This window comes from Aphelocoma coerulescens, chromosome 2, assembly GCF_041296385.1.
Source record: "Aphelocoma coerulescens isolate FSJ_1873_10779 chromosome 2, UR_Acoe_1.0, whole genome shotgun sequence".
NCBI lineage: Eukaryota > Metazoa > Chordata > Aves > Passeriformes > Corvidae > Aphelocoma > Aphelocoma coerulescens.
Window position 1 is genome coordinate 57,002,332 of NC_091015.1, and position 26,800 is coordinate 57,029,131.

The 26,800-nt window shown below is 42.7% G+C and overlaps 2 protein-coding genes across 2 annotated transcripts in view; one reads left to right on the top strand and one right to left on the bottom strand.

The window, feature by feature from the left end:
- Positions 1-4,655: 4,655 nt before the first annotated feature.
- Positions 4,656-15,348, bottom strand: SFRP4 (secreted frizzled related protein 4). The gene is made up of 6 exons (XM_069005858.1): positions 14,748-15,348; positions 14,512-14,592; positions 14,356-14,421; positions 11,597-11,795; positions 8,346-8,409; positions 4,656-5,855 (listed from the first exon to the last, which is right to left on the bottom strand). Exons 1-6 carry the CDS (start codon positions 15,187-15,189, stop codon positions 5,667-5,669), a joined length of 1,041 nt encoding a protein of 346 aa, XP_068861959.1. The 5' UTR covers positions 15,190-15,348; the 3' UTR covers positions 4,656-5,666.
- A 1,543-nt stretch (positions 15,349-16,891) lies between these two features.
- Positions 16,892-26,800, top strand: part of EPDR1 (ependymin related 1) — a 29,971-nt gene continuing 20,062 nt past the window's right edge. Inside the window, exon 1 of the mRNA XM_069007642.1 lies at positions 16,892-17,175. Within this exon, the coding sequence (XP_068863743.1) occupies positions 16,907-17,175 (269 nt within the window). The 5' untranslated portion in view covers positions 16,892-16,906. The remainder of the gene's footprint in view (positions 17,176-26,800) is intronic.

The window sequence follows — 26,800 nt, forward strand, 5'->3', positions numbered from 1 at the left end:
TTGGGGTCCCATATTTGTGTGTGTCAATTACAATTCCTGCTTTGTGCTTGGTTAAAGCAATCCAGTATACTCCATTGAAATATTATGCATAGATCTATGACAGTTTTTTCTTCATGTTGCCTGAGTATCCAAACTCAAATTGAAATGTGAGAACATTTCATTTTTTAATGCTCATTTTCTTCTCCTAAATAGGTTCTTGATCTTAAAGTCTAATAGCAGCTTTGGAAAGGAGATACATCTTAAAACATCAAACACAACTGTTTCAGTTAGATGATGAAGAGATTCAGATTTGCAAAGCTTTTATATCTTTGAGAAACAGACCGTTGTAGAATTATCAAAATATGCATTCAAAAGAATGGCAATCAAAATACTGTCGGTATTTTAAGAGATTTCTTTGTCTCTTTAAAAGTTAACTCACCCCGTAGGTATTGCACACATTATTTATATTGCCATCCATTCTTCTTTGAAAATTATATTACTGTGACATAAAAAAAGATGCAATTTTTAAGAATTTGAACATTTGTGATGGGATCAGCAATCATTTGATTTATAGAGTCAGAAGGACTCTGTTCCAACATAAACTCCATGGAGTTTCACAGATTAAAATCATCCTGCAATTAAATTTACACAACTCTGCTGCGTACAAAACTTACAGAAAGTCTGACTCTGTCCGTTTATTTCATATCTAAATGCCAGTTCAAAAGAGAATGGCCTTTACAACTGTTTATTTAGAAAATATCTTGTAGTTCATCATAGAATTAGGTGGTGCAAAGATGTGATTATAATTCTTCCAACACTAACAAAAGATAACATAATTATTCTTCTGATTTTTTTCCCAGCAGGAGAGAAATGGAACCACAGGGCATGTTTATTTGTACCACAGACCACATATTTCCTTGTTTAGGAACTTTAATGAAATCATAACTTGACACTAAAGACTACATTAAAGATCTATTTCAGTTTAGACTGATAAACAGGAGAGTTATAAATCCCAAAACACTGTTTTAGAAGAATAAGTATGTCTCATTGTACTGAGTTTTTGTACTGAATTACTACATAAAAAAATAAGACAAGTGGAGAAAAAGCTTTTTTTCCCTGCCAAGAAGATGGAGCCAATCTGTGGCTCTGTACTGTTTTTGCACTGTTTTTCCTTTGCTCTGACTGCTAAATGAACTACACAGGCAAGTCAGACCTTGCAAGTATCTGTTCAGTTTATCCACAGTTCTTTGTGAGCAAATGATCAGCTTTCTGGTTACCTTGCTCAGAGAATACGTACTGATGTTCTCTGAGTATCTACAAACCATGAAGTTTTCATCACATTGTAACCACAAGGAATCAAAATACTTAGGGTGTTGTTCTGTTTGGGGCATCTCTTGGTCACTCTGATACACCCATTAATCGTCTGCCTGGGTATAGACTGCCTGACCTATTTAAGGTCCTTTTGGGGCTTGATCTTAGTATCCTCATCTAGAGAAAAGGAGTGTGCCCGCCCTTCCTTTATGCTCATTTCCATAGTGGTTTATCCACAAGCCTTTTGGCAGCAACAGGAATCAATCTAATATTAATAGATTACCTAGAAGCCCTCAAATTTACTGCATATCCAGCAAGCAAGTTTGAAACCCTGTTTTACATTCCAATAAGGCTGTTGATTAATTTCAGAGATGTTACATGACATATAGTGTCAGCAGTTGAAATTGAGTGCAATTTTTACAGAAAGTCTTGGCTAGCTCTAATTAGAAGTAATGAACTTCTATAGAAATTACAGACTGGCAAGTTATTTGGGGGCGAGGGGGTATTTATATATGGAAACATAATTTTGAATGTTTGTTGACCCATATTGATGGATTATATTTATTTACAAAGTTAATTGTAGCGGATGTAGCTTACCAGAAAAATCTGGTTGAGGAAATGTTTTCAGATGTGCATTTACATTCAAGTGCTAAGTGCAACCAAAAAGCATGTGTCGGTTGTGCATAATTGGAGTAAATATTTTTTCAGGTTTAATTCATTTGGAATCTAGGTTACAATTCTGGATAAAAGAATTTAAGAGCTGTTTGAGTATTTTGGACAGGAAAATCTTTTTATTTGCTTAGGAAGTATTTCTCAGTCATATGCACTGACTGGACGAAAGTTGCAACACTGAATTGAAGTGACCGGGTCATTCGGATCTTGTTGGACGGGGGTTTATGGGATTTTTAAAAATGTGTTTCATAAAGAAGCTCTGATTTGCATTTACAGTGAGCTTCTAAAATTGTGCCAATCATTCACAAGTAGAGTAAATATTTTTTCAGGTTTCATTCTTTTGGAACTGAGGTTAGAACATTCAGTGAAAATACTGAATGACACTTCTAACTAAACTGGGCACACGTGTGTGGGAGGTAGTAAGAAACTCACTAGAAGCATATGCTTGGTGTTCCAGGCAATTTTTATTTTATATGAAAAAAATTCCAAGCCCCTCAGTAAGAAGGCAGATGTAACACTGGGAAAAAAACATTTGACACTTTAAGGATTTGACCTGTTAATTTTTCATCTTTAAGTAGTTACAGCAATTACATTCATCCAGCAGCAAACTATTTGCCCCTTTGCTGAATTTAGGTTTGATAACTCCAGTGCTGGAGTGAACAAGCAGAGCAATGGCTACATCTGGCCATGGATGTGCATAAGAAGAGGTGAGTCTGACCTTTTGCCACATGCCAGGGAGCAGAGGTGGTGAGTGGACCCTGTGGGGAGGAATTTGCCTGCTCTCACAGCCCTCACTGCTCCAACACCTATTTCACGCCTTTGGAAGGGAAGGGAAGGAAATCTGGCTGGAGGGTGCAGATGTTCTGGGTCTGGATTCAGCTGGCATTTGATGTCACAAGAAGTTAATATTTGTAGGGGGGATTTTCAAAATGGAATGACTTGCATTAGTGCTAAATTCATCAGCCCATGGCTTCTTAAAATATAGGAAAAAATGGGTTTGGAAAAACACACTACCTTATTAATTTATCCCTTGCACGTCTGTTCTTTGTATTATCATATCCCCTGCTTTTTTGTTGTATTGCCTTTCCTTCTTCCATATTTTTACCATATCAAAGTCAGCATAAAGCATACACAAAAACATCAAGGAGTTTGGAAACATCTGGCTTGGTGCGTCAATGTTTACTCCAGCATACTGAAATGGTCAATCTAATGACAGCGACTTGAAGAAGGAATGGTGACAATTCTCTGGAGAAAATAATTTGTAAATTTTTTCCTCTGACAAAAAGAAAAAAATTTGATTTTAACAGTTGTAAAATAATACGTGATGTTGCTGTGGAGTCTTAGGTAGCTGTTCCAAAACTTTGATTTAACAAACACCACACTTGACTATGTTCACAATAAAACTGCTTTAAGTGATATCTCATGACTTCAGTATTTGTTATTTTAACATCACATTGATATGACTGTCACTCATTCTTTAATGGCTAACCATATATATATTTATTGGGGTACTTTAAATTGGGATCAATAGGTAATCAAAGCTTAAGAACTCCAGCTACACAGTACATAAAACTATTTCAGAAGTTTTCCAATCATACTGATCTTTTAGATCATGCTTACTTAAATCAGCATTTTCAAACTCACCTAAGTAAGTCACCTGCAAGTGAAACTCTGTCTCCTTTGATTTCCATTTCAGTTTTTCCATTTCGCTGAACATGATTAAGGTTCCACCTATAGGCGGTATTTAAGCATCTAAGTTTGTAGTCTGTTTTCTTAGACTCGTCAAATACACATCATTCTCCTAAAGTCAACAGATGCTATACATGCTCGGCATTCCTGGCACCTGGGATGAACTTTAGATCTAATTCTGCAGGTGTTCCATGTCAACAAAGTACTGCACCTGCCCAGAATTACCAGTAGGGCTACACTCAAATGCTGACCTTTGTATATTTTAACTAACTGCTCAAAGCTCAGCAGTGACCATTTAGGTTGGTTTTTAGAACTATAGAACTATTCTATATGCTATTATTCAATTTTCTTGTAACACCTGTATCTGTTTTAAACACTGTAACTTGGCATCTATGTCTCCAATTTGCGTTAGCAAATTACCAAGTATACAACTACTGCTACTAAAATCACTCCAGAATAGTCTGCCTTGAATTTCACTCATGCAAATTTCATTGTAATTCTTGTCATGGCAAAGATCAACATACTGACATGACCAATTGTAGCTCCTTATAATAATCTACACAGAGCTCTTTTTTTTTTTTCTGACATAGAACTTCTCTATTATAAAAATCCTCATTTTACCAGAATTGGCCAGTCTAGTCCTTAGTCTTCCTGCAGGAAATCTGAAAGGTCTTTCAGGCATCTATCATGAGCTCTTCTGATCTTAATGTTGATCTTCTTGTGTGTTACATGAAATTGAAATCAGAATGTGTTATCTATGCTGCCTCATCCAAGTACACCATGGAAGGAATAGCATAAATGCCATCTTGGAGGGATGTTGATTAGATTTATCTCACCTTTGCTGTTTTAATACCTCAGACAGAAAATGTTAAGTCAGTAAACTCACCACATAAACAAAAGCATCTGCTTTCCTTCACCCTTTTCAAGGTAAATGCTACCTTCTGATAAGAAAAACTGAAGACACCCAGTTGCTTTGAGAAGCACATTAATAGGGACAAGGCTGATTTATTTATTTATTTATTTATTTATTTGGTCTCAGACAAAGGTTAGAAATACGGTGTCAAATGATAAAAAGTTATCCAAATGATTACTGAGCCACTTGAAGCCCTATCTTCTCCTTAATACTGTACAGGAGCTGTCAGTTATCTTTAGAATAAGGCCTCTATTCCAGTTTTCATAGCAAAGCTATATTACAGCAAATGTGTTACTTTTAAGGATTCTACAGATCTGTTTACTTTAATCTGTCCTTTTGAAAAATACTGATTTTTGAATTAGATGCTTAAATATATTTGAAATTAGAACAACAGAAGCCAGCCTGAAGTACAGTAAAAAAAATTAAATGTCTGCTTTGAATGTATTTTTACTACACAAACCCCCAAGATCAAATACTATCACTATGAGCATATTTTCGGCACATTCAAAAATAATCACATAATGCATACCCAGATGCTTAATGGTAAACTATGCTTTTGAACACTCTGAACAAGGGTTGTGATTCCAAACAGCAGATAGGTTCAGCTCCAGCAGCGGCAGTCATTGCTGCCCGAGATATCTGCCAGAGTTTACCATACTTCTGCTGCTCTTCAGCTGCTGCGTCTGGTGAGCTCTCAGCTAATTCACAGACTAAGGCACAGACTACTACACCAGCTGAGGAAAGAAACTCCATGCAGCTCTCCAGCATGTGGGAGGGAAGCAGACCAGGCAACTGGTACAAGGAGTCAAAACCTCTGGCAGGCAAGGCTAGTTCTATCTAGATGGGAAATCAGAGCCCAAAGATAAAGCTCAGACAGCTGGAATATGCCTACCTCATATTAGTGCAAACCTATGCTCTATGGCTTGTAGTGACTTGAAAGGACAAGCAAACCTTTTAACAGTAAAGTGCAGCAAAAAGGTCTATGTAGAAACTGACATGATTTTTTTAAGTTGATGAGCTCCAGATTAATAAAACATGCTGACCAAGCCAGGTTGTGACCCTTGTCGTGCAGGGAAAGTCCTTTCTTTTGGGAATTTCACACTCATACTTTTTTAGGGTTGATTTCTTTCTGGCCGTTTCTCATTTTAATGGCCTTTTTGGGGCCACTGACCAGTGGGCTGGTGTTCTTGGGTTGCGGTTTCAGGGCTCCACTCTGACCGCTGCGTCCTGAATTCTGGTTCTTACTGCGGGCAGTTCGCCGCTTTTGTTCCTGCAGTCTCTGTTCCCACCTCTGTAGAAATGCAGAAGACAAAGAGGATGAGTTAGGGAAGGACATAATCATAAATAATTACATCTTAATCAAAGCTATCTTGGACCACTGATGTTAGTACTGCCTTTAACAGTTTTGTGCTCTATTGCAAGGCCATTGATGTCAGCATGCATGGCTATTTGCAGGGAGAACCTGCCATGTGTTCTTGGGTAGAGGGAATTTCCACAACACCAGCAGATGGAAATGACAAAAAAATGCCCATCTCGTGTGCATGCTGCATGTGAGTGTCTTTTCAGAAACAGGGGGGGAGCTGGCATCACACATTCAAAAAGCCAGGATCAGCACCCTGGAACTCCTTCGCAAGGCCCTTCTTCGCTGTCTTGCTGAACGTGCTGCTTGACTTTGCCTCAGAAAAGTCTGCAGGAATCAAACTATCCTTTCACAATATATATTTAAGCACACATCTACAAGGGGAGCTGGTATTTACTTTCTGCTTTTCCCTGGGGTGGAAAGGACTGGGCATGAATCAGCTTATATTACGGACAGACTGAAATCACAGTGTTGAGAGTTGCAATGGCATAGTTTCAATAATGCACCTGAAGCTTTATTCAGTAGCATCCCTGAGAAATTTTGAAAAGCAATTAGATCAACAAGCCCACCAAAGACAATAGCTGTCAGATTTTCCAATCCAATAGTGCACTAGTTAAAAAACAGGTTTTTACAGTGAGTTTAAGTGGCTAGGTCTCCAAAACATGGAGGGATCCATAAAACAGCCACTGAGACTGCAGACTTTCACCTCTAGGAACAGAAATACCTACTTTAAAGAAAACAGGTAGGTAGTAAAACCTGGAAAGGGTCTCATCTCTCCCCTCTATTATCCTTCTCTTCTGGAACTCCTAAAGGCAGGGGATTTACACAGTGATGAGAGCAAAAGAAGTGCTCTCCAGCTTCCCAATTTAGTACATCTGCACTGACCCTGTTGCAACTCAGATTCTTGTCCTGGCTAGAGAAAAGACCAGCCATGTTGTGGTTATGTTAACAACTGTCTTCTGTGGTTGACAGACAGCTCAAAACATCCATTTTAAGTGGTAACTCACAACAAAATTTGGATGCAAGTCTTCAGAGATGAACAATGGGCATCAAAATGAAGCCACTGTGATACCTCTATACTGGCTTTGTGTAGTCAGAGTCATTTTATGCATCTTTATAAAACCAAAACTATCTGTAGACATTCAGTTATGTCCCACTCAAATTTGTTTAAATGAGATTTAGTTTATGAAACTATTAATATGAGAGGAAATGACACCTGCTTTGAAGGGTATTTTATTTGGCAGTCACGCATCTATTTGACAATCTGGAAACTAATGCCCAAACATGTTTCAAGACACAATTAGAAATGACAAAACAGTGTGAGGAGGTGAATAAAACACACTGTGTGCCAGTAACAGGCCATTAAGTTGACAACTAAAGGATTTCAGGAGTCCAAGTCATATGTCAATATTCTTCTAAATCCCACATGGTATCCTCTGAAGTTGCCAAATATCTATTTTTTTAAGATTTAAAGCATGTTTTCTTTTGCACACATGGGTTTCACATGAGTAAGTGAAAAGGGTATGACAGAAGCGCTGAATGTAGTTTCCTGAAAGAAGCTGGTCTGTAATCTAAAAGCTTGTGTTTATGGATTCCAACATCTCTTTTCCTCCTATCAATTGCCAATCAACTCATAACCAAGACAAACATACATGTACGCCCTGAAACATACATGTGTGTCCTTAATGCTCTAAAAACTTTTCTGAATTCCAATAATAACTTTCTTCCATCCCTAAAAGTGGGAGAAAGAACAAGACCTTCTCTCAATCCATCCTTTCTTTCCACTAAAACGAGGAGTTTACAAGTAGAGAGTGATATCAAATGCTATCCTGAAGCCCCAAAAAGCAGGGGCATCTGCTGTGCCTGCCACCCATGTCTCTATACTGTAGACTTTTCCTTCCAGTGTTTCCTGAATCCAGAGACAATGTCCAATCCTTTGAGTGGGTCTTTGTAGGGAGTACCTGGTGAGAAGTGTGTGTTTCCAGCCTACAATATTTAATGCAGCAAAAACCATTAATCCAGTGTGGAGGATTTTAACTTCCTTTCTTATCTAATGTGGGCTATATACTCATCTACATATCACCTTCACTTTCATATCATCACTACTTGTGGTAGCAGGGATATGAGAGAAATTCCTAGAGATGTTATTGTAAGAAGCCAGAGTTCACACAAAGATCATCCCACCATGTAAAATTAAATAGAAATAAAATTTTAGACACCCTAAAACACAAGATTAAAATATTCAAATTTTCACTTATAGTTGTGTAACTATGAGGTCTGAAAATGTTCAAGTGGAAATAATGATACCAAGAGGAGTTAAAGATATCTGAAAGTCATCAAAGTTAATCAATACTGAAGTAAAACAAAGGTGTTTAACTTTTGATCAAGAATATCAGCATTCTTTTCTTTGGTTGCATTTACCTTAAATCTTCTATTTAGTTGGTCCTTCCATTTTTCAACTAGACATCCATCAAGAAGCATCAACCTGAAAATTAAGAAATATGCACAAGGTAAAGATATTTCTGATTTTAATCCCTGAGATGCCATTCCTGATGATTTAACATAGATTGAGGTTGAAATGCACCCACAGGTACCAACACTGACAGTTTTTATGTATGGAATGATGGCATGCCATATGTTTCTCTGTGTTTATGTGACGAGTAGATCAAACTAATGTATTTTACTTCTGAATTTAAAAAAAAAAAGCAACTGTTTCACATCCACCAGTTAATACAGCTCAGCTGAAAAATAGTAATATAACTATCTGATCACTTACAATTGTATCCATTTCTACCTATAAATATATGAGGATGGCATTATGTGTTTCCTACACCTAACTCCTTAATGAGTGCTTTAAGGTGAATTTGGAAGATGTATGGTTAGAGATACTTGCCTACCAATGAAATCTGGCTAGCTCCTGCATGAAAACATTGAGTCTAGGTGTTATGAAATTAACAAAACAAAAATGTGACTATTAAATGCATATGCCTTAAACAGCTCCTAAAATAGTTTCTTCTAAAGCAGTCTGATGTCACATCTTCTACGTCCCAACCTAGAGACAACTTTTTGGGGTTCTTTAGGTTTGGTTGGTTGAGATACCAGGCCTTAATATGCCCTAATATAAATGTCACTAAAATTCTGGGGGTTTTTACTTAGACATCAGTGTTGGCTGGAAATATCAAAATATCATTATAAATGCACACAACATCACACAGCACTGTTCTGGCTGGTGAAGTTTGAACAGGGTAGCTGGGCCTGATCTCCAGCTTCTATGAATAGCATTGCTGCCCTTAGCAGCCCAAACACAGCACAAAATCCTGCCTCTCGTAGTCATTAGCCACTGTTTATCCAGCTTGACCAAACAGAAAAGGCCTAACGTGAGTGCAAACCCTGGAGAATCAGGACCAATATGTTGTAGATTTCCTTTTCTTTCCAAGGAGAGATTAGAGAACGAATGTACAGGACTGATGCCAGGGCCACATTGCCATGAATGAAACCACAGTATGGGGTACATCTGGCACAGCTTTGGTTCAGGTCAAATTATCCAGTGAGGCTCTAACCCTAACAACAGGCAATAGGTATTTTGCCATTGGCTGTAGAGGAGGTACAGCTTCCACCCATTTTGCCTCTGTCATTTTAAAAAACTGCTGTAACTCAAAACCTTCTGTTTGCATGCCACTGAGTTCAACAGGAAGCACATATAATAGTTTATGTTTCTTTTTCAAATCTATTTTAGTACACTATATGAAATTAAAAACCTCAATGACCTTTAAAACCCATCACAAGATAATTAGTGAATCGTGTGTTCTTCCATAATAACGGAGATGCAGACTGTGATCTTTGACTTATAAAATCTCCCTTTTCTAACAGCCTCCAGAGGATCCTCTCCAACAAAGCCCTGCAACCCAGAGCTCCTCCATTGCAATTTTGGTCATGGTCCTTCTACATGAGTCAGAGCTTGTATCCCTAAAATGACTACCATAAATAGAGTGCTCTACATTAATACTTGTGAAATACTTCCAGACCTGGAGGGGCAAAGTGCTGGGCAGTAATAAAACACTGTGCTTGCTAGCTCACCAAAACAATAAGTTAAAGCAATAAGATATCAGATGGCAAATTTTAGAAACACCTACAAAATGCTTTCAAAATATCAACACAAAACTCATTACAAATATGGATACGGCCCATTACGTCCCACACATGGATGTTCTGTGGTCCTTACAAGTGTGAGTGACCAACTAACAGCAACTTCACCATATGTAAAACCAGCCTGCACATTTTACAGACAGCCTTGCCTCCAACCCACAAAATACAGGCCTACACAGTACCTAAAACACCACTGATGCCACGATGATTTTTTGCCTTTTCTTTTATACCTTTTCATAACTTCTGTATTCTTAGTGTTTTTTAGCCTACATTCTTGGACTTGTTTATCAAGCTAGAAGACTAAACATTTTAGAAGCTTCATAGTTAGGGATCAGAAAGCCCCAGACACCAAGGTCCTCTCATGAACACATTTTGTAAACTCAGATAGAACCATCCAGGGGAAGGTTCCTCAGGAAGGGGGCTCACTCGAGTCTCTCACTGGGGAATCTTTGATAGATATTCTAATTAGTAAGACCTACAATGTGATACCAGATCTTTTGTGGGGTGTGCATTGCGGTGTGCACTGAAGTGCATTCCACCTGGACATGGTGCACCTAAGGATCCTTAAAATAAATACAAAGGTAAAATCCCTTTTTTCTTTCTAACTGCGTTTGACTCTTGATTTTAAGACCAGGAAAAGGCATCACCACAACCTGTCCTGCTGGCATCTACTGGTGCATTTGGGGTGCTGATGGGGATGGGATGTCCCCTTCTGCTTCAAGGAACCAGGGAGAAAAGGGAGCTGTGATTCATCACTCCTTCCCCTCCAGACCAGCATGCTGGATTTCCTTCCATGCCTGGGGCTAGGCTGACTGCCAGATGAACGGTCGGGTAAAGTTAGTTTTGTTTTGTTTTTTCATTTAATCATACAGCAGGACTGGCAAGCTGCTCTGAGAGTATTTACTTTTCATCTGCCATCCGGGAGCTGGAGCTCCAACGGCTGCAGCTTTGGCTGGTCCCGGTACAGCTGTGGGATCAGAAACATCTCGCTGACGGCACTGGTCCAAAGTATGGATAGGCCAGTGGAAAAGGCCTAGCTCTGACTCCAGCAGCTCTGCTGACAGAAGATGTGTATCATCTCTTGCCCACTCCCTTGGTGAGACAGAACGATGCCTTCCACGTGGTCCTGCCAACACAGACCATCGTCCACAGCCACCACTGGGCTTGCTGCACACAAAGCACTTATCCCTATGGGAAGTGGTCCTAAGAAAAGCCACTCCCAAGCTGGAGGTGCCTGGACTGCTGCATGACACCTTATCAATATGCTGTCAGCACCTAATGCCACCAGATTTTATGCTCTTTGTGTGAGCCAAGTTTTGTACACACCAGATCATGGTGCAGAGCTGAGGCTGATGGAGAAAGTCAGTTGTGAAGGTAATTGAAACATGTATGTGTATGTATGAGTTATCCTAAGAAAAACTATCAGCAAAAGAAGCCTATGATAAGGAAGAGAGCTTTCCTGGTCATCCTTCCCATCTATCACAGCCAGCTCTAACACTTTTCTGCACCACATCGTCAGGGCTCACCTTGAGCGCCACTCATAGCACATGATGAGAACATCCTGCTTTGGTTGAAGAGGTGGGCACTGGCAGGAGGAATTTGTAAGAAGAGGCACTTGGGACAGAGGAATTGGTGTTGAAGACTTGAGTATGTCTTTGACTTCAACCACAGTCGTTATCTCATTGCAGTTCCCTCTTTCTATGCTTTTTACTTTAGCGTGAATAACTGCAAATAGAAAAAAAGAGGAGTGAGAACAATAAACAGTCTTAGAAATTTAAACACATCTCAAAATTAAGTAAAATATATTAAATTGGAAGCTGTTGTTTTGGTTGTGAAACTAGAACTACTTCTGCTTGTGTGGGCACAAACAGTGGCTTAGAATAACAGAGGCCTGATCTCGCTTTGGTTTTCAGTAGGACTGTTGACAACTGTGAAATTAAACATGTGCTTAAATCTTTGCCAGATCAGGCCAACCAATCTTGCCTGGAATCACACACACAAACAGCTCCTTCAACTCAGACTTGAACAACTCTTTGAGTAAATCTGACCCATTCTCCAGCCACATCTGGCTATTTCTGATTAAGTAATGAATAATTTACCTCACAGATAGTTGTCATTAATTCAGTCTTTACAATAATAAAATAATTTCCTGTAGATTGTAACCAAGAAATACAGCCTTTTCTCAAATATAAGAAAGAAGGGAAGGCTTGAAACAATAGTCAAAAAACTAAGAATCTTAGGATTGCCATAATTTACTTGAGCTATACTTTTTTTTGTCTTTTGCCTTTGGATTCTCTACCAGTTGTGAGATCCACATATAAACCAGACACTGAAACTGGTTGTTCTGACTCTGAATACACAACCACTTGTACTTTACCTTTCATTGAGGCAAACTGCATGTCTGCATGGAGGCAAGAAGGTGAAATTCTGTAGATGGCTCTGAAATGATCCCTGGCTAAATTTGTACCAGCAAAACCTGGTATTACCTACCACTGCAGCATTTCATCCCTTCTCTCTTGTGAGAAATACCAAACCTGACAAATTAAGTACGATTTTTACATAAAGGATTTTGTCTCTACGAAATGTCAAAATAGAAAGGGTTCTACTGTCCAAAAATTCTCCAGTGAAAGAAGCATGAGAAGTGTACGGACCACAGAATGATCAGCCTGCCTCTGCCAGCCAGCAGGTCAAAAGCCTTCAAGTGAACCTCGTAACATTTGGAATAAATTTCACATGTAGAAAACAGGAGACCAGCACTTTTAATGAGGTCTGGGGCTTATCTGCTACCTTTATCAGGACATGTATAACAGACACAAAACACATGAGGAATTTCAGTTTTGGAGACTCACAATCCATTTCCAAGTCTGATTGGTTCTGATAGCTAGAAGTACAGTTTGGCTGTATGTCTTATTTTAAAGGTTTTCAGAAAAATATTGATTTTTAACTCATTAAATCTCACCCCTCAATTCATTTTCCATATAAACAGGTCTATTCATCTCAGAGGGTGCTGAATAAAAATTTACACCTCAAAACCAAAATCTTGAGTTTTGGACCCAAACATAGATGTTTTACTCAAGGAACACTCCCACTGAAATCACTGGAATCAGAATTTACATGACTAACACCCATATTTCATTTTGGAACATTTGATATCACTACTTTTTCATATGTTTCAGACAACTGTGGAAGCTCATTGTTCCACCTAAACGTATCTCTATGTTGTACCAAGACAGATCACGGAATTATATAAAAAGAATATGTCATGCAAATGCATAAAAATGCTATCATGAACAAATAATTGTACAATTACCGAAGTTAAATGCTCAGCTTGATTATTCCCACCAAACATGCTAACAAAGAAGCAAGTAACTACAAATGTACTTTCATTTGATATCAAACAAATAGGGATTGAATGATATAATAACAGTACTGCAGAACAACTGGATAAATGACTTGAAAAAAACCTGCCATCTGGGAAAATGCCCATAAAGTGCAAAATGCAACAATACTGCATATTAAATCCATAGTTAATAGAGGTATCTATTGACATCAGAGGCATTTAATCTGGCATTTATCTAACCTTAATTAGAGTTCTTCCTGACTCACACCATCAGAAAACTGAGGCAGAGGGAAGCCAAAGGGGAAGAATGTTTTTATTGCCAATATGTCCTGCAACATAAAATAAAACTATCAGCCACCTCCTTGGCTGGACGGTGCAAATTGTCACTGAATGCCATTAATCTCTGACAATTCTGCACCAGACAGAACACTGCCTAGTACCGTAAAAGCATATATGAATTTCTAAAAACTTTTTACTTTGCTGCAGCTGGTTCACATTTACAAGTTTTATTTGGGTAGCAAATCCCTGTTTATTCTACCTGCTGGATGAAAACAGGAGCTGGTCAAGTGGTCACGCTCACGTTAAACGTAATTGCCTTTACTAGAGTGACCCTTGCAGCAGCAACCACCCTTTCTGCAGAGCAACCTGTTGATTTCGGTGCACGTTACTGACAGTTCACTGCTTTTGTCAGAAACACACCATCATCCGTGCAATTACTACTACTGCCTGCACAGGATGTGTGCTACAGCTGAATTTTGGAAGAGGACAGCTAGGTATCCCCAGGCAAACCCCCACTTGGAAGGGCTGTGCTGGAGCAGTCTTCTTCCTGCCACACTTGCTGGATGGGACCTGGTGTGGTGGCACCCACGAAGAGCTGCCCAACTTGCAGGGACACAAGGAGGGTGTGGTACAGGCAAAGTGAAGCATTTTCCCCCCTGCACTTACTGTAGCTGTAGTTCTTGGCCAAGTAGGTTGACAGCGTAGGCTTTGTCTTTTTGCACCTGCACCGCTCTTCAAAGGAAGAGAAGGGAGAAAGGTTGAGGGGTGTCAGAGGGACCCTGTCTCCAGGGAGGTGGAGGCGGGGGGTCGTCCAAGGCTCACCCTGGCCGCGGCTCCTGCAGTCAGGCTCCAGGGGTCTGTCCGGCACCATAAAGCCCTGTGTGAAGTCCGTCCACTTCACATCTGCAAACAGAGGTGCGTCAGGGAGTGAAAACTGTCGGTAGATGCTCCAGGACTGGAGCGCGGGGGTCCCGCAGCCCCCCCGTCCCACCACGGGGCGTCCCGCGGGGGTGGAGGGAGTCCTCCCTCCCACCGCCCGCTGCCCCCAGGGTTCTCACCCTCCGGCACGTCGGTGACGATGGCCTCTGGGGAGATGCAGACGCCGCGGTCGTAGACGGGGAGGTCGTCGCAAGCCAGGCTCTCGGGCCAGCTGTGGTTGTAGCGGCGCATGATGGGCTCGCAGCCGTCGCGGGCACGCTGGCAGACGGAGCGGCACGGCTTGATGGGGTCGTAGAGGAACTCCAGAGTGCAGATGGGGGCGTACATGGCGCAGAGGAAGAAGGGCAGGACCGAGCTGCAGCCGGTGGCCACCAGCTCCTCGTACTGTTCGATAGCGAGGACGGCGTTTTCCTGGGTGCTGTGGTGGAGGTGGTTGGGCATGCGGGTGATGTTCCAAGGCATGGAGCGGCACATGGGGATGCGCACCGCCTCGCACGGCGCGCCCTGCGCCCGCGGGCTCACCCGCAGCCACAGGGACACCGCCACCAAGGCGCGCAGCATCCTCTTCCTCCTCCTTCTCCTCCTTGTCCACCGCCGCCCGCCGCCGCCCCGCGGGTCCCGGCGGCCGAAGGGCGCGGAGCGGCGCTGCCTCCCGGAGCCCTGCTGCAGTCAAGTCGCGGGAGCCGCCGCGCCGACAGCCATGGACATCGCGGGACCGCATTTATACCAGTGGCACGAGTGACGTGGGGCCGATCGCGCTCCCTTGGCAGCCCCGCTCCTCCGGGGGGTGGGAGGTGTGCGCGTATGTGTGCGTTTTGCTGTGCAGGCACGGTGACATCACCTCCACCCCGTTTAATCCCCCGGCGACATCACTGCGTCTCTCGGCCGCCGCTCCAGCTCCGTTTCAGTTTTCATTTGTGTCATAAATTCCTTCAGGTGGAAGGGGGAGCGGGGGAAAAGGAAACCCAAACCACACGGTTCTGCCGCGGGGCTCTGCGCTCCGGCGCGGGGAGAGGGACCACGGCTCCTTGAGGGGCTGAACTTTATACGCCGCGTTTCCTAAAGGGAGAAGAAACTTTTTGCGGCTTTGAGGGAGCTCCGGTGGCTGTTCCCGACACCTGCAGGGGGTTGCAGAATTCCCTCCATGAGCGGCACGGATGGGGAAAGGCGTGAAGCGGACGGGCGGACAGACGGGGTGGTGGCTTGTGGCCCCGTTTGCTCGGGACGAGGGAAGCGGCGGCGGCCGAGCAGAGACGGCAGCGGGGCCGGGGCAGCGCGGGGCCGGTGTGGGGCTGCTGAGCGGGCAGTCAGCCCGCCGCTCCGCTCCCCCCGCCTCTGTCCCCCACCAATCGCTTCTGCACACGAGTGGAAGAAGGGATTTCAGTCTTTTACCAAGCTGTTTTTTCTTTTTCTTTCCTTGGTGCTCCACGGCCACGCGCCCCTGGTGCAGCGGAGTGGCGTGCCCACGAGGGGACAAAGGGCTCCCTCACACGCCACCTCTGTTCCCCCATGCACGGAATGACCTCCGGGCCCTTTCTTCACTGTGGGAAGTGCCGCTCCCCAGTTTTTGGGGGACCCGCTGAGTTAAGATTAACTCAATGCCAGGTCATCCCAGTGACCCGAAAGAGCCCCAGCGTGGCTCAGAGGTAGCAGCTCCCGGGCCTGTCCCGGCCAGGTACCAGTGTTACCCCCTGAAGATGCAGCAGAGCTGCAGAGATGGAGCATCTGTGGGGCACAGGCCTCCCCCTCCCTTAGTGGGTGAGGAAAGCGCACCCAGAGCGGGAAGGAAACAGCTGATAAATTTAAGAGGGCAGTGGGAGATGAAGGAATGCATGTGGTGAAGGAATGCTTAGTGACACAGTCTGTCCGTGGGGAGGCACTAAAATTCCCCCCTCGAGGGCAACATTAAAGCAGTTTGTCCCAGCAGGTCCCTCTTGTTCGCGTTTCCCCTCGCTCCCTAAGCTCACGCAGAGTGCCCAAGGCTTGGACCTCGCAGTTGCCCCTCTGGGCACCTCCACGGAGCAGTGGGCACGGCCAGGGCGCCCCGACCCTCCCGGCTGCAGGGAGGGAGGCATGGGAGGGCGAGGGTCCTCGCCGCCTGTCGCCGCGCTGCCTCGCGTCCCGCTGGCGTCCGGGCGCTGTGGCGGCAGCCGCGTCTCGCCGCCGAGGTGATGCATGCGGGTTTGGAGGCGGGCCGCCCCCGCCCCCCGGCACAGCCTGCCCGTCCGCCTGCGCGCCGTGCGGGGCGGCCGTGCGCGGAGGGAGCGCGGCGCGGAGCATGGCGCGGCCGGCGGCCGGGCGGCAGCTGCGCCCCGGGCCGGGGCTGCCGCTGCGGCTGCTCTTGCTGCTGGGCGTCCTCCTGCTGCGCGGTGGCGCGGCGGCGGCGGCGGGGGCCGAGCCGTGCCAGGCGCCGCGGCAGTGGGAAGGGCGCACCGTGTTCTACGAGCACGGCTCGGGCCGCAACACGCGGGCCGCCGTCTCCTACGACGGCCCCAACCAGCGCCTCCGCATCCTGGAGGAGAGGAAGGCGCTCATCCCCTGCAAGAAGTAGGTGGCGGCGGGGCCGGGCCGGGCGGGGCGGTGAGGGTCGGCACAGAGCCCGGAGGCGCCTCCCGGGGGTGTGGGGTGATGCGAAGCCGGGCGGAGGGGGTCTCCCTCGGGCCCTGCGCTGCCGGCGGCACCTCCCCTGCGTGAGCCGGGGGAGCGCGGGGAGTGCGGAGGCGAGGCACCGGCGTACTGGGAACAACTGGCGCTGGGAAGCCTGTCCCCAGCATGGCTTGGATCAATCTTCCGCGTAGATATATGTGTATATATATATCGAAAGATTTATGATCAACAGTGTCAGCTTTTTATCTTCAGCGATATTCCCCCCTCCCCCCCCCGCCCCCAGCTCTTTTGCTTTTTAAACGGAATTGGAAGCGAATGCAAAAATACAGCCCAAAATGTGCAGAATAATGGGTATCATGAGGTATAATGAAGAGGTTATACTCAAACGTGAATAACGTTATGGGGTAAGGGAGGAGGTTCTAGCTCAGTAATTTGCTAACAAGTTTGCGTTATGTTTTACAAGTTCTCTGGGTCCTTGTCAGTGCTTGGTCCTAAGTCAGTGCCAGGGTTTCAGGATGCATCCATTACCTGTGGTACAGTGTATTCATTCCTGTTGTACAGCCCTGCAGGACGTCCCTGTTCTTCATTTATACAGGATGTATCTGTTAAACCCATAAGTAATCCCAAAAAATCCCTGTGTCATTGTGTGTTCCTTGATTTGCTGAAAAACAAGTGAAAAAAAAAGCTGACTGAAGAAGAGCCTCTTTTTTCTCCTCAGCCTGCCAAGCTCAGGTTGGGTGGAAGAAATGATCGGCCTAGAGAGGCCTTCCTGAGTGAGACATTTCTGGCCACCGAGTGTCAGTCACTTTCAGACAACATGTCAAAACACCTGCCAGTGTGAGGGTAGCCAGTCTGCCCATGCCTCCACCTCTCCCACCTACAGATTGTTCAAATAACAGTGTGTCAGTCTGGGGATGTGTGGAGACAAGGTAAAGACCAGCCTACAAATGCTGTATCATCCAAACTAAGTGGTCTCTGATGTTGCAAGATCAATATTCCTTTTTGCTGCTGTCTTGTTTTTCCTGACAATCAATTCCATACCAACATCACACAGTAATTGTTTTAATCTTTCCAAAGCATATGCTCTTCTGTGATCCTTTCTCTCCAAATCACCTGACACTCTTAGAACTGTTTTGTGTGTTTCATTTTCAGGCTTAGCTTTCCCTCATTGTAAGCTTTTTTCATTACTTTTTTTGCCTAGGAGCCATATGAAGAATGTTAAAAACAACATACAGGTGTTTGCTGGTGGTCTGCTGACATAGAGCATAAGAGTCTGACACTGGCCACGGGGTGCTCATGCTTCCCTTGTTTTGAAGTTCTAGGTTGACTTTCATGTTTGACAAGCTTAAAAACTGTGTTACAAAGCATGATGCGAGTCTTTTCTAGCTTCTAAGTTGTACTACACTCATTTCTTGAAGCTTATGTTTATTTTATTTGAAAACTTTATTTTAAGATTGAATAATTATTCTACATTTTTAGACTCTGGTACAGATTTTGTCTTTTGCCAAGATCTTATCTTTTTACATTTTTGATAAATACCTGCTCTGGATGCAGTTTTGTCTGGGTTGATAGGGCTAGAAAGAGGCAGAGTGCAGGCAGGTGCACTTGTTGATTTTTCCTGTATTAGATTATTGTTGCAGACAATTTCTCACCTTAGGGGTCTTTACTGTTTCCAGGCTGTCCATGTTTTCTGCCATCCAAAATTGGAGAGGGGTTTTGTTTTATGTGCAGTATTGTCTGCTCAGGGCATGACCCAGCTTCCATTCGAGTCAACAGAAAGTCTCCCATTGGTTTCAGTATGTGTTGGATCAGGTCTACAATTGTGATCACAACTTCATTTCACTGTGGACACAGTGAGTTGTGAACTGAAGCCTTCAGAAGTTGGAGGCAAAGGGATTTATCCTGTCTTTTGAAAAATAACCTCTTCCCCACCCTGCTTTGATGTTGACAAGAAAGGGGTAATTACACCGAGGCAGCAAGTACAAAATCAACAAGAAAAACAGTGCTGCCCTGGTCTCTAAGGAAATTTCAGTCTAAATTCTCACATTTTGCTCCTATCAGATGTAACTTATGTGCAGCAATCAGGGTTGGCCAACAACCACATTTTTCTACAAAGCATTTTCTGAAGCTTACAAATGTGGACCTTAATCAGAGACAGCCCTGTTTGAGTTATTGGCTGAGGTTAATCAAGGACACAAAGATTTGCCTGTGTGGAATGGCTTGCAGGCTCATAACTGCAGGAAAATGTGAAACTTTCAGGTTTTATTGTGGATATATGTTTCAAATTCATGTAATTTGCTATGTGGCATTTTCATACCTGCATCAATCCAGTAAAACATACCTACTTCAGCTCCAGAAAAGTAGCCCTAGGGTAAACACCCAATTGCTGCTTTGTTGACATCACTTCTTTGCCCATCAGATGTTTTGAGATTACCTGAGATACAGTGACCATGTTGGTAAAGACTGCCTGCTCCCCATTGTCCAGCTGAACTGTGTCACCTGCCACCTGGGCACACACCTCGTTTGCCAGACAACCAACAGAGCCAGTTCAGTCATTAGAGAAGTCATAGCTCTTGTTTCAGCCAGCTTGTTGGGTGGGTGTTTCTGTAGGTCACACAGTTGGCTCCCACACTCTGGCTCGGAGTTGTAAAAACTACCAACAGTGATCCTAGGCTAAGATTTTTAGAGGAAAACCTATTCCAGTTGGATTCATTACTGGGCTTTCTTTTTCACTTCTTTTACAGACCCAGCCTTAGGTACACTCTGCTTCTTTTGTTTCCTTCAGCATGCCTTGCCCTGCTGCTTCTTTCCCCTTCAGGATCAAATTTTTGGGGATAGACAAGGTGGGCAGGGACAATCTTAAGGTTTTGTGTAGTGCTCAGCTCATACTGATACCAGAAGAAGAGAAAAGAAAACAAACACTGAGTTTATTGACCATTTCCCATTTGGAATAGGTCATTCCAGATACAATGTGAAAGGGGAGCACTTAAAACAGCTCCCTAGAGCTCTTGAGGCAAAGCTGTGTTCATGCTGTTAAACACAGAATGTGTTTTTTAATCCTTGGTTGCCTACTACATGAAGTTTCTTCCTTTTGGGCTCTCTGGATGTTAAACCTTACTCACTTTCGTTCAGGCCTCTGTTGGCCTCTGTCTCGGGACACTTCACAAAATGGGTGGCAGTCACCAGCAAGGTTTGCAGCTGGGGCAAAAGTTTCTTTTTAAGGTAATTTCCAATGGTGTAGATTTGAATATGGCATCACTGCAAACTGGTGAGAAATGCTGGCACAGAAAGGTCCAAACAAAAAATCCTACTGAGTGCAATGTGACCAGAACTTCATGTCACACATCACCTCTCATTTTGTTGGAGAAACAGAGCAAGAGGTGTACTGTTTGGCACTGCTGAAGCCACTGAGCAGGTGTTAGTGCTCAGTTATGAAGAAAGAAAAGCATGAAGTGAGGAGCAGAGCAGAAATAATGCAGGTGATGTTTGAGAGCTGGAGTATTACTTGCCACGTGCTGTGTTCACAGAGTTTCACACTTATCTTCCATACTCTTTTCCGCAGAATGATTTTCAGGGAAAGCCCAGTAACAGATTGTCCTATGAGAAATGTGATGGTGGGAAGAAAAAAAATTTCCATGTGGTCAAGAAAGTCAGTAGGAGGAAGAAAATGCCTTTTTTTTTTTTTTTTTCTATGCATGTATTTCAACAGTAACCTCCTTGGCCTATTGTACAGTACTCAGCACATTAGGATGCTTGTGTATTTGAAACTGTTAGGGTTGGTGTCTTAAAAACTGTAACTGCACAGCAGAAAAACAATCAGGAGGTATTCTATCGGTGTTAATTTAAAAACAGAACTGCCTGTTGTTAAATTCCTTTAGCTCAATCATATTTGCAAAAGATAGAGACAGTTAAGGGGAGGATGAACTCCTCACCGGGCAGCACAAACTGCTGGTGTGATAGAGGAGTGACAAAGCTATGTTTAGAGAAATAAGTCTCTTATTCTGGCAAGCTCTTTGCCTGTGTGTGTCAATCCCTGTCCTTGACTGAAGAGAAGCAGCATAAGGTCAGGTGCAAATATAACAGCATTCATCTGGAGAAGAGGTGATGACTTTTCAAAATAAACAGAGTGTGGGCACGTGTGTCTGACTTCTCTCAACTACTTTTTAGTTGTTTTAGGATGTGTGATTGTAAAGGAAAAAACAGCGGTGTCTGACCTATTAAAATCATATAATCCATCCGTTCTGTGGTCATTGTGGTGACTCAATAGCCTAAGTATTGAGCTACCCTGAGCAACTGCAAATTTGTTTCCCAGACTTGGTTTTGGGAGTGGTTTCTGGAGTTTAATGTTTTGGGGAATAAAAGACTGTCACGGGTAAAATTTTCAGAATTGGCCAAGTTGCTCAGGAACCCAAGCCCCATTTTTTAAGATTATGTAGAGTGTGCAGACTTGTAAGACCCTTAATTTGCAGTGAAACAGAAATGAATTTTCAGCAGTTTCTTTAAATGTAACATGAGTTCTTGGGATCTAAAATTCTTCATAAGCTGCTGTGTATGTAACTCACTTCGCAGAACAAGAACTGAGGGAAGGTACTTAGACCTCCTGCACTTACTTTCCTCCTATAGATGTCAAGTTGTTTCAGGTGTCTGCTGCTGATAATGACTGAGTTTGGAAAGGTGGCTTTGGAAAGCTGCTGTGCTGGATGCACACTGGCAGAGAGAGGCCAGGCAATAGCCTGAAGCAAGCCTCAGTTGTCCTAGTGAGTCGTGTGGTGGGGTGTGGAGGGTTGGCTGTACAAGCCTTGATTTCTGATGCATTTCCATCATAAGCCCATTTACAAGTCAGTTTACTAAGTCCCCAGTGATGCTCTCTGCCAAGGCAGCTGGTTCCTTGGAGGAGAGCACTGTACAAAGAGGGAACTGTGGTCCAAGAGGGCTGCGTGGAGGAGCATCTTGTCTCACACCAACTGTTCATTCTGTTTGTTTCTGCCCACAGGCAGCAGCAATCATTTCCCTTTCCAAGTTCTTGATCTTGTTGGAAGTCGGCCAGGCTATACAGTTCAAGAAAGCACTGGAGTTAATTGCTATTGTTGTTACAGGTGGGCTGGTTGGGAAGAGATTAAAACACTGCTCAGGGGAGGCAGCTGGAGTTCTTCAGCCATCGAACTGTAGCAGTAACAAGCAAGTGGACTCTATCAGAGGATGTTGGGAACTGTTGGCTTAGCAAAGCTTTTCCTGTCTTGTGTCCTATGCTTCCTTGAACAACAGCATCTTTGTTAGTTGTGAAAAAAGAAAAAGAAAAAAACACCAGAGTATGAATAAAGTAAATCCATTGCTTTGAGATGGCTGTTCTGTTTAGTGTAGTGTTCTTGAAACCATTGTTTATGCTAAGTACTCTGGAGCCATTTCATACAATACCAAAACACAGCATACATCCAAACTGAACAAAATAAACTGGCTCTTAAATTCAAAATAGCAGAATCCACAAAACCTTTTAAAGCTAGAGAGAAAATGTAGATAAACAGTGTCCAGTGACCCCAAATTGATAATTTGCTGGAGTGCTGGTTGCTGTACTTAAAAACCACTGTCAGACACTCACTGGGGTCATTACTACCACATGAGTTATAGATATTTTTTACTGGCTGTTCTTTAAAAAGAGAGGTTTTCATTAAGAAGTTTTGTTTTTCTAAAAAACATTGTGAAATGGTAGTCACTAACACCATATTGTACTTGATACTAGTGGATATTGGCTTAAGCCTCTTATCCATCTGAACCCTCTAAATTTAGGGAAATACTTGTTCTTCCCTCTTATTATCTCTTCCTTGTCTATTTGAATTTTTTGAAATAATATGTGTTTGCATTGAAACTTATGGCTCATTTTGTACTGTTGGACATTGTGGCAAAAAATGTAAAGCAAAACCAGGACTGCACTGAAAATATAATAGGCCTACATCTCTGTAACTTAGACCAGGGGACCAGTGTTTTCAAAAGATAAATCACTGCAAATTCTACTCAGGGTTTTTTTTGTTTTTTGGGTTTTTTTGGTAGAGATTTAAAGTGGACATGAATAGAGAGAGATTCAGTGTTCTGTGGTCACGGACAGCTGATGGTGCTGTGACTGCACAGCTAAACAAACACAATGAAAGACATCTTTATATTCATGATCTTAATTTGGGCTCCATTCAGCTTGAGACCTGATGCAATTCCGATGTCACAACTGACAACATCACACCTATTCTCACAGGACCAAAGGCCATTCTGAAAAAGTATCTCCTTGGAAGGATAAATCAGAATTTTCTGATACAGGGCTTCTGTGAGGTAAAAAAAATGTTTTGTTTTCCAGATAGAGACCTGATTTGTTTTGCATGTCAACGGGCTTATCCATTTATTAACTGCATGGGTCAAGTTTTCAACTGGGTGACATTTTCCTAGATGAGTGAGGTCAGTCAAATGGTACCTTATTGCGCCTTTATTGGCATGCCAAGTCATTAGTTGATGCAAAATTGAAAGGTGTGGTTCAGGTATCCTTCTATCCTCTCCCATTTGCTTTGAGCTAACTGGTGGCTAAGCTTGATATGGCATAATAAATAATACTGAGCCATTCAGACTTGAGGCCATCCAGCTGTGAATCTGTGTAGCTGCAGCAGCAACAATCCAACTCCTGAACCTCATCCTTGTCTGCTTCATCCCTGTCTTCAGACAGGTTTCATCTCAGCTTTACCTGTAGATTTGCAAGGCATCACATGCTCAGCAACTTGACAAGTTCTCTCTCATGAAGTATTTTTACCTGTTGCTCTTCTTTACTCAAAGGGGAAATTATTTTCTCCTCCAAAGTGTTTTCAAGGCATGGTATAGTGTCTGACGTGCTGGGGAGGGGATGATGTCTGGACAAAACAGGGCCACTTTGTGCAATATTTTGGCTCTTCTAGAATAAGGAGCATTATGCCCAGCATGGCATTGCATAACATGAAGGTACCAGTGGCCAGTGAAGGTTCTCCTCACCTCTGCCAAGCAGCCCTGTTTCTTTCAGTTGTTTTTGTTTACTGCCTCACTTTCCTGGCCCCAGGGGAGATGTATGTATGTTGACTAGAGATCTTAGATTCCACAGGGAAATTTTGGTGTCGTCCCGAGGCTCCGAAGGATGCTTTTTTGCCTGTATCATAGTCATTCTCCCTTGCCTCATGGGCCAAGGACAGGATTTTCTGCCAAGAGTTTATTCCCATGTGTGAAAGCACGGGCAGTTCAGCATGTGAGACAGTCTTTGTTTTAAGTAGTGTATTAATTTTTGGAGCTGGTACTTCTTATACTTTCATACCCAAGAGTAAATTGAGGGTTTCCAACAGCAGCCTAAAGGTCCTTTTCCAAAGCCTAACTTATAACAGGTGGTAGTAAGAAAGAAGGAATCACTTGTTTTCATCTGAACTCGTGCTTTTTATTTCATCTTTTGTAAATAAAGATCCTTGCAAACACTTATTTGAGAATCAGTTTAATCATTGTTTTGAGGGTTATGTGCACACATTTGGCTTTGTGTCCCACTCAGTTATTAAAGGATGTTTCCCCTGTATCACAAAAAGTCAAAAAGGTAAGGTAATGTTTGCAATTCTTGTTTTTACTCTGTGAATTTTATAGCAACATTCCTACAGTCAGTAGGGTTGTTCCCATAACTTAGCAATGACCGTAATTTTGCTCTTACAGATTTTTGTTTATGTATTTTCATGATTTTAAAAATTTCTGGCATCAGAACATGAACTTGGCAGGCATTTTCTTCTTGTACAGTGCTCACACTGTAGTTACTACAATTTTTCAGTCTTTGGCTACTAAGAGTTCATATGTCTGGGGAGCTACTTACCTATTCATTCCATGAAAGCTTATTTTATCCCTTTCATTCCTTGTGAAATTTACCCTTCCATTCTGGCATCATCCAGACTATGTTTTGTAGGCTAAATCCAGCCCAGAGGGAACTTCCATCCAGCCTTCTGCCTTTCCCCACTGAATAGCTCCTTGTTGGTTTAATGATTGTCTGAAATTTAGATCCCTCTGAATTGCTGCCCCTGTGTCTATGTTGGAGGAACAGAAGGGTCTGGATGCATAGGTTGGAAATTACCTCAGTCAGTCACCCCTGTGGCTGAGGGTCAGTGGTATACACTGCCATATTGAACGAGTGATTGAAAATTCATGGTAATATGTGTGCAGATGCCACACTGCATGTGTATAGCTTATTTCTTTTGCATATGAAAGAGAGGGATCTTGGGGCATTATTAATTTCTTGTCTGACAAAAGTAACCTGTAAGATTCTGGCAGTGAAGAAGATTTAGATTATCAGTTACCATTGAGAGATACCAAATTATGCTGATTCTGGAGCTCTGTCTGCATTTTTAATTTTTTTTGGCAAATAAAAAAAAACATGTTTCAAATTTTAATAGAAATACATGTAGAACTGCAGAATTGTCTGATTCAACCCAACTGTCCCCAAAGAGTGATCTAATAGCTACAGGTATAAGAGCACATAAGGTTTATTGAGTTCTAGAAGAGTAGTAAAAATCTCAATTGCTGCCTTCTTTGGGTATTAGAAGTCTGAAACTTTCTTTGCTCTAGCTCTTCCCTAAATTGTAAACAAAAACAATGTCTTCATTGCAGTTCAAATTATTTTTTAATGTGAAGCATCCAAAAAGAGGCTTATCCTTAAGTTCATTAAACTCATTTGCCCTTCTCAAATGGAAAGTACTTTTGTCTACGTACTAGTTACCTTATTTTCTATATGTATTATTTTTCCTGAGGGCAGTTCATAATGGAATGTGATAATGTGACTGATAGCAAACAATGCTGAAGACCAAAATTACTGCATGTATTGCAACATCTCTTATTAAGGTTACTTACTTCTTACTTAATTTAAAAAATAACATTGTAATAATACCCTGCATATTTACCTTTTGGTCAGTTGAATAGTTCACAAGTAAATCATTCCAAAACCGGCTTCACTGACCCTTAATGATTGACTTCTAGTGCAGTAACGTGCTCTTCAGTATCTGCTCCTTTATAGCTGTTGCCAAATATTATTTCATACTTTAGAGTGTTATGTTCAAAACACCTAGTCAACTGCTTTAGCAGGAAAAGTTTTGTGATGTCTGTAATTAATTTTTCAGGTTGTCTATTTGGAACAAACCATTTTCTAATGTGCATATTCTTAAGGATTTAGTGGAGTCAGATAAAAAGGCCCCCAAAACACCTCCACATAATGCAATCCTTCTTATCAGCAAGATAAAAAACAAAAACCTCTGTCTTCATTCTACTCTCTTCTTATTTGGAGCATGGGACCAATTGGAGTAAAAAAAAAAAAGTGGTATAAGATAGCAATGAAGATAAACCACTAATAAGACTTTCCACTGAGATTTTGGTATCTGATGTTACCCATCCCTTACTCTGTCAGTTCTGGTACTTTCAGACTTAGCAAGCCTTAATTTGCTGTCCTTCTTTCAGTTCTTTGTGGGAATTCACAGTTGCTACTTCATCTGAAAATCAGATGGATCAGTACGTACGAGGGCACCTAAAAATGTGTCGTGCTTTGCCA